The sequence below is a fragment of the Sinocyclocheilus anshuiensis genome, unplaced genomic scaffold, assembly GCF_001515605.1.
Source record: "Sinocyclocheilus anshuiensis isolate Anshui unplaced genomic scaffold, SAMN03320099.WGS_v1.1 scaffold976, whole genome shotgun sequence".
NCBI lineage: Eukaryota > Metazoa > Chordata > Actinopteri > Cypriniformes > Cyprinidae > Sinocyclocheilus > Sinocyclocheilus anshuiensis.
Window position 1 is genome coordinate 2,361,192 of NW_015552538.1, and position 16,337 is coordinate 2,377,528.

At 36.1% G+C, this 16,337-nt stretch overlaps 1 protein-coding gene across 2 annotated transcripts in view; it reads left to right on the plus strand.

Moving 5' to 3' along the window:
* The window catches only part of LOC107663806 (parathyroid hormone 2 receptor-like), a 75,330-nt gene that overhangs the window by 8,110 nt on the left and 50,883 nt on the right, over positions 1-16,337 (plus strand). For both annotated transcript variants that reach the window (XM_016454154.1, XM_016454153.1), the window contains 5 exons: positions 3,281-3,377; positions 6,088-6,198; positions 9,188-9,303; positions 9,383-9,480; positions 14,559-14,745. In XM_016454154.1, the coding sequence (XP_016309640.1) occupies positions 3,281-3,377; positions 6,088-6,198; positions 9,188-9,303; positions 9,383-9,480; positions 14,559-14,745 (609 nt within the window). The remainder of the gene's footprint in view (positions 1-3,280; positions 3,378-6,087; positions 6,199-9,187; positions 9,304-9,382; positions 9,481-14,558; positions 14,746-16,337) is intronic.

A 16,337-nucleotide genomic window follows, 5' to 3' on the forward strand; every position in this document is an offset into this window, starting at 1 on the left:
ACACAAGATCCAGGGGGCGTGGTTGGATCCAGATCCAACTCCTCCCACCTTACATATACCTAAACCTACCTGTCTCCACCCCCTGATCCCTAAACCCACCCATCTCCACCCCTAAACCTACCAATCTCCACCCCCTAGATGTGGATCCAACCTCACCCCCTGGATCTTGTGTTCTGCAGTGAGGGGCTACTGCCCGAGTGCGGCACGGAGCGATCACACTAATCAACCGAACTGGGCTTTGGGGGTCAAACGCACTTGGGCACGGATAAGATTGCCTAGTGTGAGTACACCCTTATTCTCCCGCATCCCGCACACACAAGTCTCTAACTGCCCGCACCCGCACTCGCCCATCAAGTGTTGTCCCGCGCTGCAATCTGTTTGTTGTGTTGGGTCCCGCGGGTCCCATGATAGTGCAGGTCTCTACTCAGAAGGTGCCTGTTATAATGTTATGATCGAGGCTCTGGACTCTGAGCTAGAGATGCACTGATTGCAATTTTCTTGGCCAATTCTGATTTCCGATTTATTGGAAGTGTGACCTGCCGATACTGATTTTTGCCGATTCCGATTTTCTTTCTAAGAACTATAATTCACAGCATATACAAACAAAAATCTATGCAAATTGCAATGCAACAATTATTTACATAATATAAGAAATGATTAAACATTACAATTCCCTCAGTCTGGACTAAGTTACAGATTTTCTCTCACTTAAACAACTCTCAAAATAAAGTGCTCTGTGACTGGAAAGAGGAAAAAATAGTTAACTTAAAATGAGTTGCTGTATGTAACAAAACAGATGTCATTTCCCACTATGTTTATAAATGGTCATTTTTTCCTCTAACCTTATTAAATGCCATCTTTCACATCAAATTCTTACTTTGTTTAAAGTAATTCGGTTAGAATAATAAGAAACTGTAGAGTTGTTACCGTTCAAATGAAATTTCAAATTAGTATTAACAAACTCTATCCTTTCACTGCTGAGGAAACAGAAGCTGCATCTGAAGTGGCATTAGATGCATTTACACAGACAGTTTGATGAAGCTGAGGTGCCATAAATGCATTTACACTGCAAAATTTCAAATGCATAAATAATTTTTTAAGATTAATGTTTTACATATTTTTTAAACATACAAATAAATGTTGAAAAAATGCAATGATACTTTTAAATATGACTAAACCACCAGTAGGTGGCGGCAAATGTCTGTTTTAATAAGTGAGTCATTTATTCATTCATTTAACCGATTCATTCAAACGGCTGATTCATTCAGAAACGAGGCAAATGACAACAGTCCTGCTGTGGCTTTGATCGGAACTATTTTCGTCAGCGAAATTGAGCAAAAACAGTCAATATTAATTTTACTTACAAAGTCACTTAATTTTAACTTCTTGTTTATTGAAATACTATTGTATAACACTATGCAATCGTGTTGATATTGATATTCGTGGAAACATCATGGCTGTATAATGTTGCTTTCCTAAATTATATTTTGTAAATATCTTTTTTTTTCTACCGCAGAATGCATCTATACATTTCTGTGAGTTACTTTGTGTGTGCTGTCTTTCTCAAATTCTCACACACTCACTCAGGCTGTGCAAGCCTCATCTGGAACGACATAAATACATTATCAGTCGCCGTTTACACTAAATGTAATTACAATTAGAATCATTCTCAAGCGAAACGACATGTTTACACATGACTGTGAGTGTGCCCGTGGCTGTGACGTCATTGCCGGCGCCGCTGGCAATAAAAGGATTGGCTCAGAATCGGCAAAACGTGAGACTTGGTCATGCTAAAAATTGGCCGATTCCGATCACTGGCCAGTCAATCGGTGCATCTCTACTCTGAGTATAACTTGTTTTTCTATAACAAACTATAAAATATTTTCTATAACAACGTTAATGCCCTGGCAGTGACAAATAGCTTTGGTTTTATATTTAACTTGATTACATTAATGTTTAAGTTGAGATTTACAAGAAATATTTTAACTGCTACAATGTAAAAGGAATAGCCTACAGCTGTAAAAAAAAGCACCTTATTTGTTTAAAGTGTTTGCAAACCAAATGTTATTGCACTTTTGTTCATATAGCAGTACTTTTAAATGAAAAAAAGTGTGCAATACACTACTTTTGAATTTATTATTGAATTTTGTGCATAACAATGCGATTAATGACAGAAAAACCAAGCGATTAATCACGATTAAAAGTTTTAATCGTTGCCCAGTACCTATATATATATATATATATATATATATATATATATAATGACAAAAAATTGGATTGTGAGATTTGATGTGACCTACTAAGGGCTAAGGACTTTAAACGCAAGTGATCAGGCTGCACTTCCATCTCTCACAGCCAGGCTTTCATGCATGTCAAATTAAATATGGCATCTTAAATATGGTAAGGTCCATTCCACTTTTATTAATGTCGTTGTGTTGTGCACTACTGGGCCACCGTAGGTAAGAGATTAATGGATGCATTTCCATTAAGCTTTAATTCATGTTATATTTCATAACAAATTAAATTTTTTGTTCCAGCAGCGTTTCAGTATCCTCCTGCACAATCCTAAATTTACAATGCTCGCAACTGTATCTTTGCTTTGCATGACTGAGAAAATGACTTTAATTGAGGTAGAAATGACGGCTCCAATACCCTTCTAATACACTTTTACATTAATTGAAAACCTTTCTTTCATCATTACAGAGAGTGAATCTTTTAATTTCTTTTATCTCCTCAGGGTATTTAGAAGTTCAGCTCTTCTCACTCCTTTGCAGACTCATTTAAGCAACCCGAAATGAGACGGAGAGAGAAAGTCACCACTAACCCTTTATTAACCACACCAACACACACTCAGTTTTACATAATGCACTCTTCTTTTGATAACTGAAGACTATTTTTATGGACCTTTTTTGAAAAATCTGTCATTATTTTCTCATCCACTCAAAAGTGTTTGAAATTCTTTTTTTCCAAGAAACACATTTTTTAGCAGCAAATTTCAGATCTGTTGTTTTCCATACAATGAAAGTAAAAGGAAATGACAAAAAGCGCAATATGATCATTTTGAGTGAGAAAGAGACTTTAAATCTGATTTGTGAATCAATGGAGCTTCCTAATTGAACTCAAATAGGCCTTGATGGGCCGAGATTGGAAAATAAAATGACATTTTATTCATTTTTAAAAAAATGACATTTTATTCATTCATACAGATAAAGCTATCTGATGGCTTTAGAAGATTCAGTACACAATGAAGAAATAAAAACGAGCATTTTGTTTTGGACAGGCAGGTGAAGATGAGATTACAGCTGAAGAACAGGTGCAGATGCTGCTGGATGCGAAGCTGCAGTGTCTACAGAAGATCTCCACAGACGACCCTGCAGGTAGATACCGTTTCCACTAGGGATGTAACGATTCACTCAACTCACGATTCGATTAATTAAGACAAATTATAAATTAAATGTGTCCTTTTATTATTGCTTGGACAAAATGCTGCAAGTTTCTAATCGTTACATCCCTAGTTTGCACTCTACGTTTCTTTCACACAGCTTTTAATTAAGTGTCCTTTTCAATTCTCCGCTTCAACTACTGTTGTTGTGCACCACAGTTCATCTAGAAATAGTAACATATTCACCAGAAGTATGACCATCAGCATCTCTGCCAAAACATGTTTTGTATAAAGCGTGAACGAGTCAGCTCAGTCACATGAGGTTTGTTGACGTAAATGAAGGCGTACAGCTAATGAGACTTTCTTCAAGACCTTTCTTAGGGGCAACTCTTGGTTAGGCACTGCACAGTTTGTTAATTAATTTAGCTTAATTATAAACTTAATTAAGGGAAAAACAGGGAAAAAAGCTGTTGGAGATGACTCATTATAATGGCCTTCCTGGCTGTTTTATCAGTAGTGACCTGGCAACTCAAAAATATAGGGTTATGTGTAATTCAAGGAGATACAAATAATTATGTTCTGTACAAGGAAATTATGTGCAGAGGACGTGGGTGCAATGACTGCTATCTACAGTACAAAACATGTTTAGTTTTCAAACTGGTGCATGACAACACGCCTGGATTGATTAGAGCTAATTTGCACTAGGAGAAATGTTTAGTAGCCTATAATTAGGACTAATTTTATAATGTGCATGTCTTCTTTTGGGTTCTGAGCTTTGCGTCACGCGTTTTATTTGTGGGGTCTGTGCGCAACATGTGCATAACGATGCAGGCTGTACCAGTGGTAAATATACGGCCCTCAGACAGAACAAGCAAGGAGCAAATTGTGGATGCTCTGTCCTTGAAGGACGGTCAACTCGGGTTTGTTTATATTTTGCTTAGCCTATAATTTTAAATGACAGATGTCGTATTTATTTATTTTTCTCTGCGACACTTTTCCTACTGTTAAAAGAAAAATGTCAAACGAATTTAGTATTTTGACAAAACGAATAAAAATAGCTAATAGGCTATTTTTGTACAACCTACATTTAATTTTTTTTTCTCTCTGCGACACTTTTCCCCATTGTGTTGTAAATGTTAAACGAATTGTATCCTGACAAGATAAATAAAAATAGGAAATACAATTTTTGTACATTTGTATTTTCTCTGACACTTTTTTCCTACTGTGTTGCATAAAATATAAAACAAATTTTGTGTCTTAAGATAATTCATAAAAATGTAAGTCAAAGTCAATAAATTCAAGACTCTTGACAAGACGAATAAAATAACACAATTTTGTGCAGACTACACTTTTATTTGTTAGCCTATCTCTCTTTAGCGGAAATTTAAATGAGAGATTCTGGAAACGAGATATAAATTTAGCGGGAACGGTCGGGTCGGCAAGAAAATTATTCTAAGCGGACAGCGGGTGAACAAAGAGTGAATATATAGCGGCAGCGGGTGGGTGCGGAATATAACCTTGCGGGAGCGGGACTAAATAAATAGTCCCGCGCAGGCCTCTACTTGGTTTGAAAGTGACTTTTCTGTGAGCTGTGTTTCATATATTGCTACACTATTGACAAAAGACAATGGACTTTTTTGCCCATAAAATTGATCTGAAATCTCACTAATGTGATCACACTTTTAAACTGTTATGACCCCAAAAATTTGTAAATGCACACATTTGAAATAACAGAAGGTTGTAGTTACATTGCATGTTCCTGCAACCAGGAGGTTGTGTAATAATTGAACCTGGCATGCTGACATGTCAAGATGTTCAAGCTGCGTTTCAGGAGTTTTCATGATTTTGCATCATTTTTCCTGATGGATGAACTCAAGTCCCATCTTACATTGTCTTCTTGTTTCATGTTTCACTTAGAAATGTCACGTTAATGGAAAACAAATTACTGTTTCATGTTGACTTTAAATAGTATCAGAACTGCACAAGAATTTAAAAAAAAAATGAACAGTTTGAAAGCACTTCATTGTCTAATGTTTTCAAACTTAACGCTTCCTTGCTTATGTGGTCTGATGCTGGCAGAAATCTGCGGCTGCTGGACTGACTCTGTTGAAACCTCTGCTGATTTATTCAATGTCTTCAACTATCTGACATTAATTGCATCAATTCAGCATCTATTTATTTAAACAGAAATCATTTCAGTCATTGTGATAGTTATAAATTGTTCGATTGTTTTAGCACAAAATGATAAGTACATTGATCAAGTTCAGTATTCATAATGTAATTAAACAATTAATTTATTACACAAGCACACTTGTTGCCTCTGCTTGATGTGGCAGTGTGGGCCACCTTGTGGGTGCTCATGTTTGGCCATGCCAGTTGGATATAATCCAATATCCATGCCCGACATCCCCCGTAGGTGTTCAGATGATACTACAAGTGATATTTTTTAATTTAGCAGCTTTTATCCAAAGGAAAGCATGATTCATTTGGCGATGGGAAGTATGTATTTGAGTATGACAGTTTCATATTGGGCTTTTACTATAGCTCATTTCATGTTTATCTTGCTATAGAATCTACTCTAAAGATCAGGAAGGAATGAAAATGTGCTAGGTGTCACATTATGCTGCAAGATTCTATGATTTTACGTGTCATATCTTGCCCTTTGGTGAATTGACATCTCTGCTCTGAAACTGTTCTGCTCTCAGTTGGTGTGTGTGTCCCAGAGTGGGATGGTCTGATATGTTGGCCACAAGGCTTCCCTGGAACTCTGACCAAGACCCCCTGCCCCAGATACATCTATGATTTCAACCATGCAGGTTTGAAACATTTCTCATCATCCTTAGTTTTTTCTGCCAGTTGTTAACATGCATGATTGTTAGCTGTAATATTTCTTAATTTGAGCTTTAAATGTAGGAACAACTGACAACACTCATACGCAAATAAGAAGTCTATAATATGGGTTGGTATGAAAGGTATTTGAACTGGTTTTGGGGTTGTAGATAATAAAAAAAATAATAATAAATTCAATAGACCTTTTTACTTAATCCCTAAGAGACCGTGGATTGTTATAGTTATTTTTCTTTCTCGTTATCACAAAGTAATTTCCTTGTCATTTCAACATATCAAAAGTTGCTTTTATTTTATAATGTTTAATTCTGAAACAAAATGCACCAGAGTCTGCTGTTGCTACAGTGACGAACACAATGTTCCCACACATCTGATCGATAGATAAACTGTGTGCTCTTATTTGTTGTTAATGTTGTGGATATTTCAGCAAAAAGGTTGCTTCACTTAATAATAAAGGGCCCTATCATACACCCGGCGCAATGAGGCGCAAGGCGCGGCGCAAGTGTGTTTGCTAGTTTCGACGCAGTTCTCATTTTCCCGTCCTGCGCCACGTTGTTTAAATAGCAAATGCATTTGCGCCCATTTGTGCGCCTGTGGGCGTGCTGGTCTGAAAACGAGGTGTGTTCAGGCGCATTGTTGGCGCGTTGCTATTTTGAGGAACTGAAAATAGACTGCGCCATAGACCAACTGAAACCTGGTCTAAAGTCTGGCACAATATTTTTTCTTTGTTATTTAAAGAGGGCCCAAAGTCTAAAAAAAATACACATAGTCTAATCAATTACTGATTTTTTTCAGAGACAGTCTAACAACAGAGCATTCAACAATGCAAGTGGAGGCAGAATGCCTTCACTTTATTTACAAAAAAACCCCAAAATAAATTACATAATTTTATTAGTCATATTCAGTAGGCCATCTGACCATTACATGTAGGACAGCTTCTGATCAAAACAGACTCGATTTGATTTGATGACATCATTACTGCTTTATTTATTCAGAAGTAGCAGAAGTAACTTAGTCTATAGTGCTGCTGTCAGATGGGTCAGACATCATGAGAAAAACAACTTTTGTTATTTTGAGATAATGAGAAAAATAAGTCATGCATCAAGAAAACCAGAAAGAATCATAACAATAATTTATGGCCTTTTAGGGCTTCCGTACCTTGGTCAGGGTAGCACAATATTTAATTTTTGACAGGAAAGTAAACAAGGCTGTGAGGGATAAAAGTACAGTGCACATAATGGATTGTACAGTTTTTTAACAGCATGGCGAATGTTCAGCTGATGAAACGTCTTTCCAAAAAAAGAAAACCTCAGTAGACAAAAACTCAAAAAGAGTTTTGAAAGTTGTGAAAATTACATGATCTAGGACTTTTATACAATGTAAAGACTGTAAATCTATCCCTCAAAGCCTCATTTTCATCTGTGTTACAATCAATATGACGTCTAACCCAGTATGAGATTGGGTCTTATTCACTAATAATACTCTGTGTTAGGGGTTGGCGATATGAACAAAATCTTATATCACGAAATGAGTAATTTTATTTCACAGTAATATATCATGATGTAGCTATTTTTGCTTTAAAGGGGTCATATGATGCTTTTTTAAAGATCATTATTTTGTGTATTTGGTGTAACAGAATATGCTGACATGACACTGAAACACACACTGAGGAGATTTCGTTGCTTTGAAACCACACCTTCTTTCTTTGCGTGAACATTTGGGTGGCATTATGCTAATATTTCCACATAGTGAGGTAGATATGTGGGGGCGTGTTAGAACGAGCCGTTTTAGGTAGGCGAGCCTTAACTTTGATAAAGAATATCTCTTTGGATTTGAGACTTTAGTCTTTGCAACTTCAGGGATCTTATCTATGCACAATCAGCTTGTAACACTCCAAAGAGAAAGGAAAACTTGAAATCGCATCATATGACCCCTTTAAATAATGCTTTATGATATCAACATTTTTGATACCATCGAAATTTCATGATACTTGTCACCAGTGTCAATATCACAAAAACTAATACTAGCCTAAAAGCCTAAAAATAGCCTAAAAACAAACAAACTCAAGCTTACTGAAGACAAGTAAAAGTCAGTGATTAAATAAGAAACTAATTACAAGTAATAGGACAAAAAATACAGTAGAACAAATAAATCAAATAAATCAATAAAAGTAATCAAATGTATAAAAACACTGCATATTCCTCACTGTGTAAATTAAACATATTTCTTCTTATTAAAGTTACAAAAGTGATTTTAGTCAAGAGCAGTGAGAGATTTTCTCTCTTTTGTTGTTTGATTAACATGAATGACAGACTTAAGAGCTGCACTGATCCAATATACTGTTACACGTTTTCTTTCTCAGCTGTTTGCTTTCATTTAGGACCTAAATGACTGTTTACGAGGATACTTGAAAAGACAGGCATTTTGATACATACAAGTGTGTATTTAACCGTTAAAAAATCATTTAAAAATAACTCACTTCAATACTCTGCACTCTATGAGCACCGTCCTCATGTGCGCATTTTTCATTCGCTGCTTATTGTTTCAATGGCTTAAAATCAGTTGCTTTTTAACCGCAATGCTTAAAAATGCATGCAAATGGTAAGTTTTTGTGACCATGTAGCACTGCAACGTCACATGATCGTGTAACTGCGATAAAGACGATAGTCCAAAATCTCTACTGGTTGACAAATTATGTATTATTAGTGCATATTATTATTAATGTTTGAAAGCACATACTACAATACTACCCATACTACTCATAGTGTGTAGTACGTATACTACTGTATGTACATATGCACATTTTCTGAATGCATGGAATACCCACAATGGAACTTTATTGATTTTACCTTCAATTTTACCCCTTTCTTTTCTTTTCTTTTCTTTTCTTTTTTTTCTTTTCTTTTTGTTCCAAACCGGCAAAGTTCATGTTCAGCAAAGTTTTTATCAATCTTTCAGGACACGCTTACAGGAGGTGTGACTCTAATGGTTCTTGGGTGCTTGCAGAAAGCTCAAACAAGACCTGGGTCAACTACACTGAATGCATCAAATCCCCAGAACCCAACAAAAAGAGAGTAAGCTACATTACAGTCATTTGTCTTTAATGGACTGAGATCACTTGTGGTTTGACGTGCTACGTCTTTATCCCCACAGCAGGTCTTTTTCGAAAGGCTGCACATCATGTACACAGTGGGCTATGCAGTTTCCTTCAGCTCTCTTCTAGTGGCTATCTTTATTATTGGATACTTCAGGTGAGTAACTGACTAAATTTGAACGTGTGTCTGATGTACTTCTTCTCATAAACTGCAAGAAAAAGAGTTTTCTTGATGCTTTAAATAGTTTTCTTACACCCTCAAGTCTAATATTATAGTTCTATTTATATCATACTGTAATTCCACAAATGAGAATCAGCACTGCTGTGTCTGTTTCTCTCTCTCTGTACTTAATGCTCCATTAGCAGCTCATCGGATGCGTCTTGAGTTCAGTGAGAATGTGCCGTTAGATGTGACATGCCAATACTATTCACACAGTAAAGGAAGTGCCTTCTTGCATTTTCTCATTTTCTGTTGAAGATAAACCACTGAAAGAAAACATAATTAAATTGATCGAAAATATACCCATGGCTTGAGATAAATAAAGAGTGGCTCGGTTTTCAAAATGTGTGCATTTAACTAATAGTACAAAATGTCAATATTAATTGAACCGCAGGCAAGCGGAGAGCAACCTAACATTGCAGAATTATTGCTTACAGGTTCATTCAAAGCAATTTGAAAAGAAAGACGTGCAATCTTGGAAATAAAGTTTTTTCTCTTTCTTGTGATTTAGTTGGATTGTTTATGCATGCTGACATGTTTTTTATACATACTGTAGATTATTATTAATACATCCATTATAATCCACTATACATCCTTTATCTGTTTCCATCAACTGTGCATTTTTTCGACTTTAAAAATAAACTGTTCAAGCTTTAAGGCCAGCATTGTAATAAAGTATCTCCCAATGTGCAACTTTCACATAATTGCATCGGGCCTTTCTGGGAAACAAATGGTATATTTCAGTTGCTATACATATTGAAATATATATTATAATATATAAATATTAGGGCTGGTCCGAATACCATTTTTTGAGCTTCGAAGCTTCGGTAGTAATCAACACAGAATATTCGAAGTTACGGAGGGAGGGGGCTGAACATATTCTTCTCTCTAATAAAGGCAGGAATCTCTGTGTGTCTGTCTGTTTGCATTTTTTTATGTCGTGAACCGTTCATCCAATCGACTTCAAGCGTGGCGGGTGTGTTGCTGCGGACCCAAGGGAGTGCAGTGTCGCATTTTGGTGCAATATGGACACGCGACATGTTCAGAATTAATAAACTTTTAATAAACTACAGAACAGCGCGAGCCGGAAGCGGTGCGCCTCACGCGGGCAGGGCTTATATGCTCCGAGAACGGACACTGCACTAGTGATACAAAACACACAGGTCTGTTAAGAGCAATACTTTTAATAAGGTAGCCTAACATTTTTCTAACAAACGAATCACTCCCAAATCAGAAATGAGCAGCACAGTAATTACTGACACTGTAAAGGGTAGGCTATTTAAATAGAAGAACAAAAAATAAATGAACGAAGTTCAACGAACTGTAATAAATAAAGAACACGGTAGCATAGACAAATTATTATTAGGCTGGGCTACTGTACGGTTTTTTATGATTGCCGTATTCGCAAGTATTTTCCAAAATTAAGTGCACATTTTTATCATGTGTATAATTACTGATTAACCTGGTGGATAAAAGCAGCTCGTTTTTTACACCAACAATATACTAGTCATAGGTGATTTTTCAAACGTGATGTGCTGTTGTGGTAGGCCAATTTCAAATCACATATTTGGCACACTGCCTTTTAAAGTCACTCAATTTAAAGTGCTCCCACACAGCTGAGGTCTTCGGCATTTTTTCTTCTCTTCCAGATGAACTGAATCATGACGTTCACGACGTTAACTCATGGGCGATTCATATTCAAGCGTGAATGAGAACCGTTTCGCGGGGGATGCCAGGTGTTCAAAAAAAAAGAGAAGAATATTCGAATCTCAAAATTGAAAATCGAATGCCAACCAACCGAACGAATATTCGAATAATCGAATATTCTGGTCCAGCCCTAATAAATATATATTGAATACACATATTCAACTCCTCCACTGTTATAGGTTGGGCCATAAGATAAGAAAGTTGTCACTCTGTATGCAGGCCCGGATTAAGAACACATAGGGCCCTGGGGCTATAGCAAACCCAAGGGCCCCCTTCATAGTAGCCTATCTTGGTGCCACAACGTTTTCTACAACAGGAATCATTTTTTTTATTTTTATCAAATCTCCAACACAGAGATACAGTGTATATGCACACTAAATATTCCAGGCTACAACACATTAAAAGAATAAATACATTAACACCAGATATATGAAGTCAAGGCAAACAGGTTTCCAGAAGCAGCAACAACTTTTGAGCATATACAGCTCCCTTAAGGAGTTTAGTTTAAATAGTTTTATTATTAGAAGGTCTTCTTTCTGGCCCTAAAAGAGGAGAATCATCAGGGCTGGACTGGTGCTAAAATTCAGCCCATCTGGCCCACACAGTCCCATAAATGTTTTGCTGGGGTTATGGCAATTGGAATAAATTATTTATTAATAAATAACGGACAAAAACATAGGATATTTTTGAATACTTAAATGCATTTAACAATATTAATATTCCATTATATTGCAGTTTCTTAATTATTGAATTCATATTTTTCTGCAATTAAAGTCTATTAGAACTATTCATTTGTCCTTTGTAGTTGCCCTGATGAAAAGCTAATTCTTGAATCCAGAGTTAACTATAGTATTAGTAAACCTTTATAAAATTGACTTAATTGCCTTTATTTGAACCAATATTTAATAGTCTATAAGTATCCTATAACAATTTCCGTGACATTAATAATAAATATCATTAACCGTATTTCTACAGTGTCAGTAAACGCATGTTAAATAGCCTAGGTGTGGTGCTGTGGATTAAATTGCTTATTTACAGTTTTGTACAGTTTACCTCTAAATTTCAGTTTACATGGTTGGTGCTGTTCAATCTGGTTTCTGCTAGCTTCACCACAGAGATTTTACTGTTCAAATATAGCCTAAGTGTTGTGTGTGGAATAATTGGCAAGCGCTGCTTATTATCACTTCAATAGAGCGGCGAAAGTGTCGAGCTACAGTCATGGGTGGGAGACACCGGTCCGGTGTGGTCTTGCTCTTGCGCTGCGCGGTTTAATCAGGTAACTTAGTGGCGTTTCATCACTTGGCTTTTAGTGTTTGTTTCCCATGCGCTACAGTAAAGCCGAGGGCAGACACTAATATGTGGAGGCGTGGTGGGATTTCGGCAATCGGCACACCAGGAAAAGCTTGGGTGCTCCCGATGGCCAATCAATTCTAGGTCTAATTTTCCTTTCCTCCACAGCCAATCACGTCGGGCCCCCTCAATTCGCGGGCCCTGGGGCTTCAGCCCCGCCTAGCCCTTATGTTAATCCGGCCCTGTCTGTATGGGGTAATGCCACAATTAGATGGCATATTTAATGTCTAAATTTAAAAAGTAACAAAAACATCAAATAATTGTTTGACCCTACTGTACTTATTTGTACTCATTGAAATTGTCACAAACAATTTTATGTATTCTGCCCCAATATTTATTTATTTTTTAAAGATTTGATAATAAAAACATTCTAGAAGTTATTATTATTATTATTAGTAGTAGCAGTAGTAGTAGCAGTAGTAATTAAGTAAAGGCTTTTCTTGATTGGCATCAGATATATATGTTTTTGGATGTAACTTTCAAAACAGCAACTATGAAATGTTGCTGTGAAATGTTATGTGAAAACTGTAGATGAGGTAAGAATGTTGTTTATACTTTTGACATGAGAGATGTAGCAAATCAAAAGACAATTGAGCTAAATAAATTATGACAAAGAAATCACATCCAAGGTGCTGTATACAGTAGAATATGTGAGTGTTCTTATGCACTTTGAAGTGTCTGATGCAGTGGATTGACTGCAACAATTGCTGATGAAATACACCTGTCAACGCATTTGCTCCTGAGGCGAATTTTTGAAAGTGGCAGCCGAAGTGGTGTTGAAGTACAGGAGTCAAGCCTGCTCTCAACATGTAGTGCTTTTTCTAACGCTAATCAGAAATACACACAGAAGACGAATACACACTCTCCTTCAGTACACTATGGCGTTCTTCGAAAATCTAATGAGCTACCTATCTAGAGAGCATATTAAGCCATCATAGGCACACTTTCAATGTGAAGGCTGTTACAAATATTAAAAAATATAAAAATATAAAACACCTCATTATGTTATCCTTCATGGATAAAGCAATCCCAGAATGAAGTGCAGTGAGCTCACTGAATAAATCTAATTATACCAAAGTCCCTTTCAGGACCATTGAATGCTGGAATCTGATTGGCTGACGAACGTTCTAAGGTGTGCAATTATTTTCAGGGAAATGCACGGCGAACGTAGTTCCAGGCAGGTCTTGACCGCCTACTCACAATAGCGTTTTAAGTACAAAAACCGGACAAATGCCTTGAAATATATCATCTGATCGATGTATTGATGTTTGGTAACCATAGTATAAGTGGAATTATTGACTTCTGTCTGTTGAATTCTTAGAAAATAATGCACACCCGAGGTGTAACGGCCATTATTTTCTAAGAATTGTGTGCATTATTTTCTAAGAATTCAACGGCCCATCATCAATTATTCCTTACTTAATATAATTAAAATAGATTTTTTTTCTCCTTATTATATTATATTATATTATATTATATTATATTATTATAAGATTATATAAACATTGTGATGGTCCATCCCTTAGAATTCCTCATTTACTAAAGTAATATTTAGCATACTAAATGTAGAAAGCTTTTATAACATGCGTCAGACTTTGGGGATTTTTGTGTACAGATGGTTGCTGAGTGTATTAATATTGCATTCATTCTGTCTGCGTCCCCTGTGAAAATTATACACAAAAGAGACCAGATTTAAATTGAATGGGTACACTAAATATAAATACAGTACACCATAACATTAAGTGACATACAGTTAGTCAGTGATTGAAAGCTACAATGGATATATAAATATTGTCTTCAGTGTAGCAGCATTTTAACATTATATAGAAACAATGTAAGCACATTACTTAGTGTAAACCTTCCTTTTCCTCATTTCCTTAAATGCATATTATTTTCGAGGTCTACCATCTTTTTAACTCTCTGCCTAACAAGCCTCATGTATTTCTGTGTGTCTTCAGGCGTCTCCACTGCACCAGGAACTACATTCACATGCACCTGTTTGTTTCCTTCATGCTGCGTGCCATCAGCATCTTTGTGAAGGATCACGTTGTGCACACTAGTGCTGGGCTGCAGGAATTTGACGCTGTGCTTATGAATAACTTCACTAATGCTGTGGATGTGGCACCAGTGGACACTTCTCAGTATGTGAGTCAAGCGCTATCTCATCTTAGATGTATTTCATCAAATATTTATCAAGTATCTCATGTGGCTAGATTTCAGATTATGACATCAATATTTATATTAGGGCTGGGTGATAGTTTAAAATGATAGGCTATATTACGTATAATCAATGAGTATTTAAAACTTTGTTTTTCTTTTCAGTTTAAAAAAAATAGAACCCTTTTTTAAATAATCTAAATTGTTTAATTATTCTGACTTTAATAAAAGGGTTTTTAGATTTAGATTAACTTAATTTAATTTAAATGTAACTGCTACAAATAAGTGTTACATAATGTTTTTTGTGCAAAACGTTGTTACCAATTAGCAAGTTAGCAAATACTGAATTACTATTTTTAACTATCAAACATATTTAATCTGATCATTTTAAACTGAATAATTTTTATTTAAATGAATGATTTAGCATAATCAAATATTTCAAGTTTTTCCATAACATGTATGAGTACAAAATAAAAATTCACCCGTTACACTGATTACTTCAAATTTGTGAGTTTTGCCATCTTATGCAGGTTTACAGTGTATATGTGTATATTTGTTTTTCCTTCAATTTGTTTACTCCAATATTAATTTATAAGTAACCCTTTATATTCAACTATATATGTTTTCTATCTATATTCAAGATAGATAGATAGATAGATAGATAAAACAAGCCTGGAAGAGCGGAAATTGAAAGAGGTCAAGTTGGGTCTGGACGATGTGACATCTGGCTGAGGTCTGACTCCAATTCTGATTATGCCCCATCTTGACACTTTGTTGGGCTGAAATTGCTTGAAGAAATGCCGAAGCTTTTGTCAGCTTGTCAGAAATGTCAGAGGTTACTGGATTGCAAGAAGCTGTAAGTGCTTACAGTCTCATCCGGTGTAGTGTCATACTCTTACTGGAAGGCTTTTGTTTCATACCATCTCCAATCTCCAACCCAATGCTTGTACACAACATGTCTGAGTGTTTTATTCTACTGTACTCCTACCACATGGCCAGCCTCAACAATCCATGCATAGAAGTAAAAAAAGCTCACTTTTCCCCATTTGCTGTCTTTTGGGTGGGAAATGATTATCCATTCCCACCTACGCTCAGGCTTGAACTGTATCTGTGCCCATTCCGGGCAATGCTGAGACTCATTGACTGTGCCCTCAGCTTTTTCTTCAAACAGCTGCATTGCAGGAGATAAGTGCTATGAAGCCAATATGTGAGGGAGGATTTTGCAACCAGTTGTTTAGCATCCATAGCTGCAACACTTATGTTAGGTGCAAACAATGTGTCTTCAGAGATCAAAGGCACAACTGCTGTGCTTTGATCCATTTGTTTACCTATAATATACAGCAACTAACTTAAGTGTTTTGCATGTTCTATAGGTCAGTCAGCCAACTATGGAAGCATATAGGTAGCGAAATTCAATTTAAAATGCAATATGCAAAATGGCAATGCAATATTCAAAATGGCAATGCAATATTCAAAATGGCAATGCAATATTCAAAATGGCAATGCAATATTCAAAATGGCAATGCAATATTCAAAATGGCAATGCAATATTCAAAATGGCAATGCAATATTCAAAATGG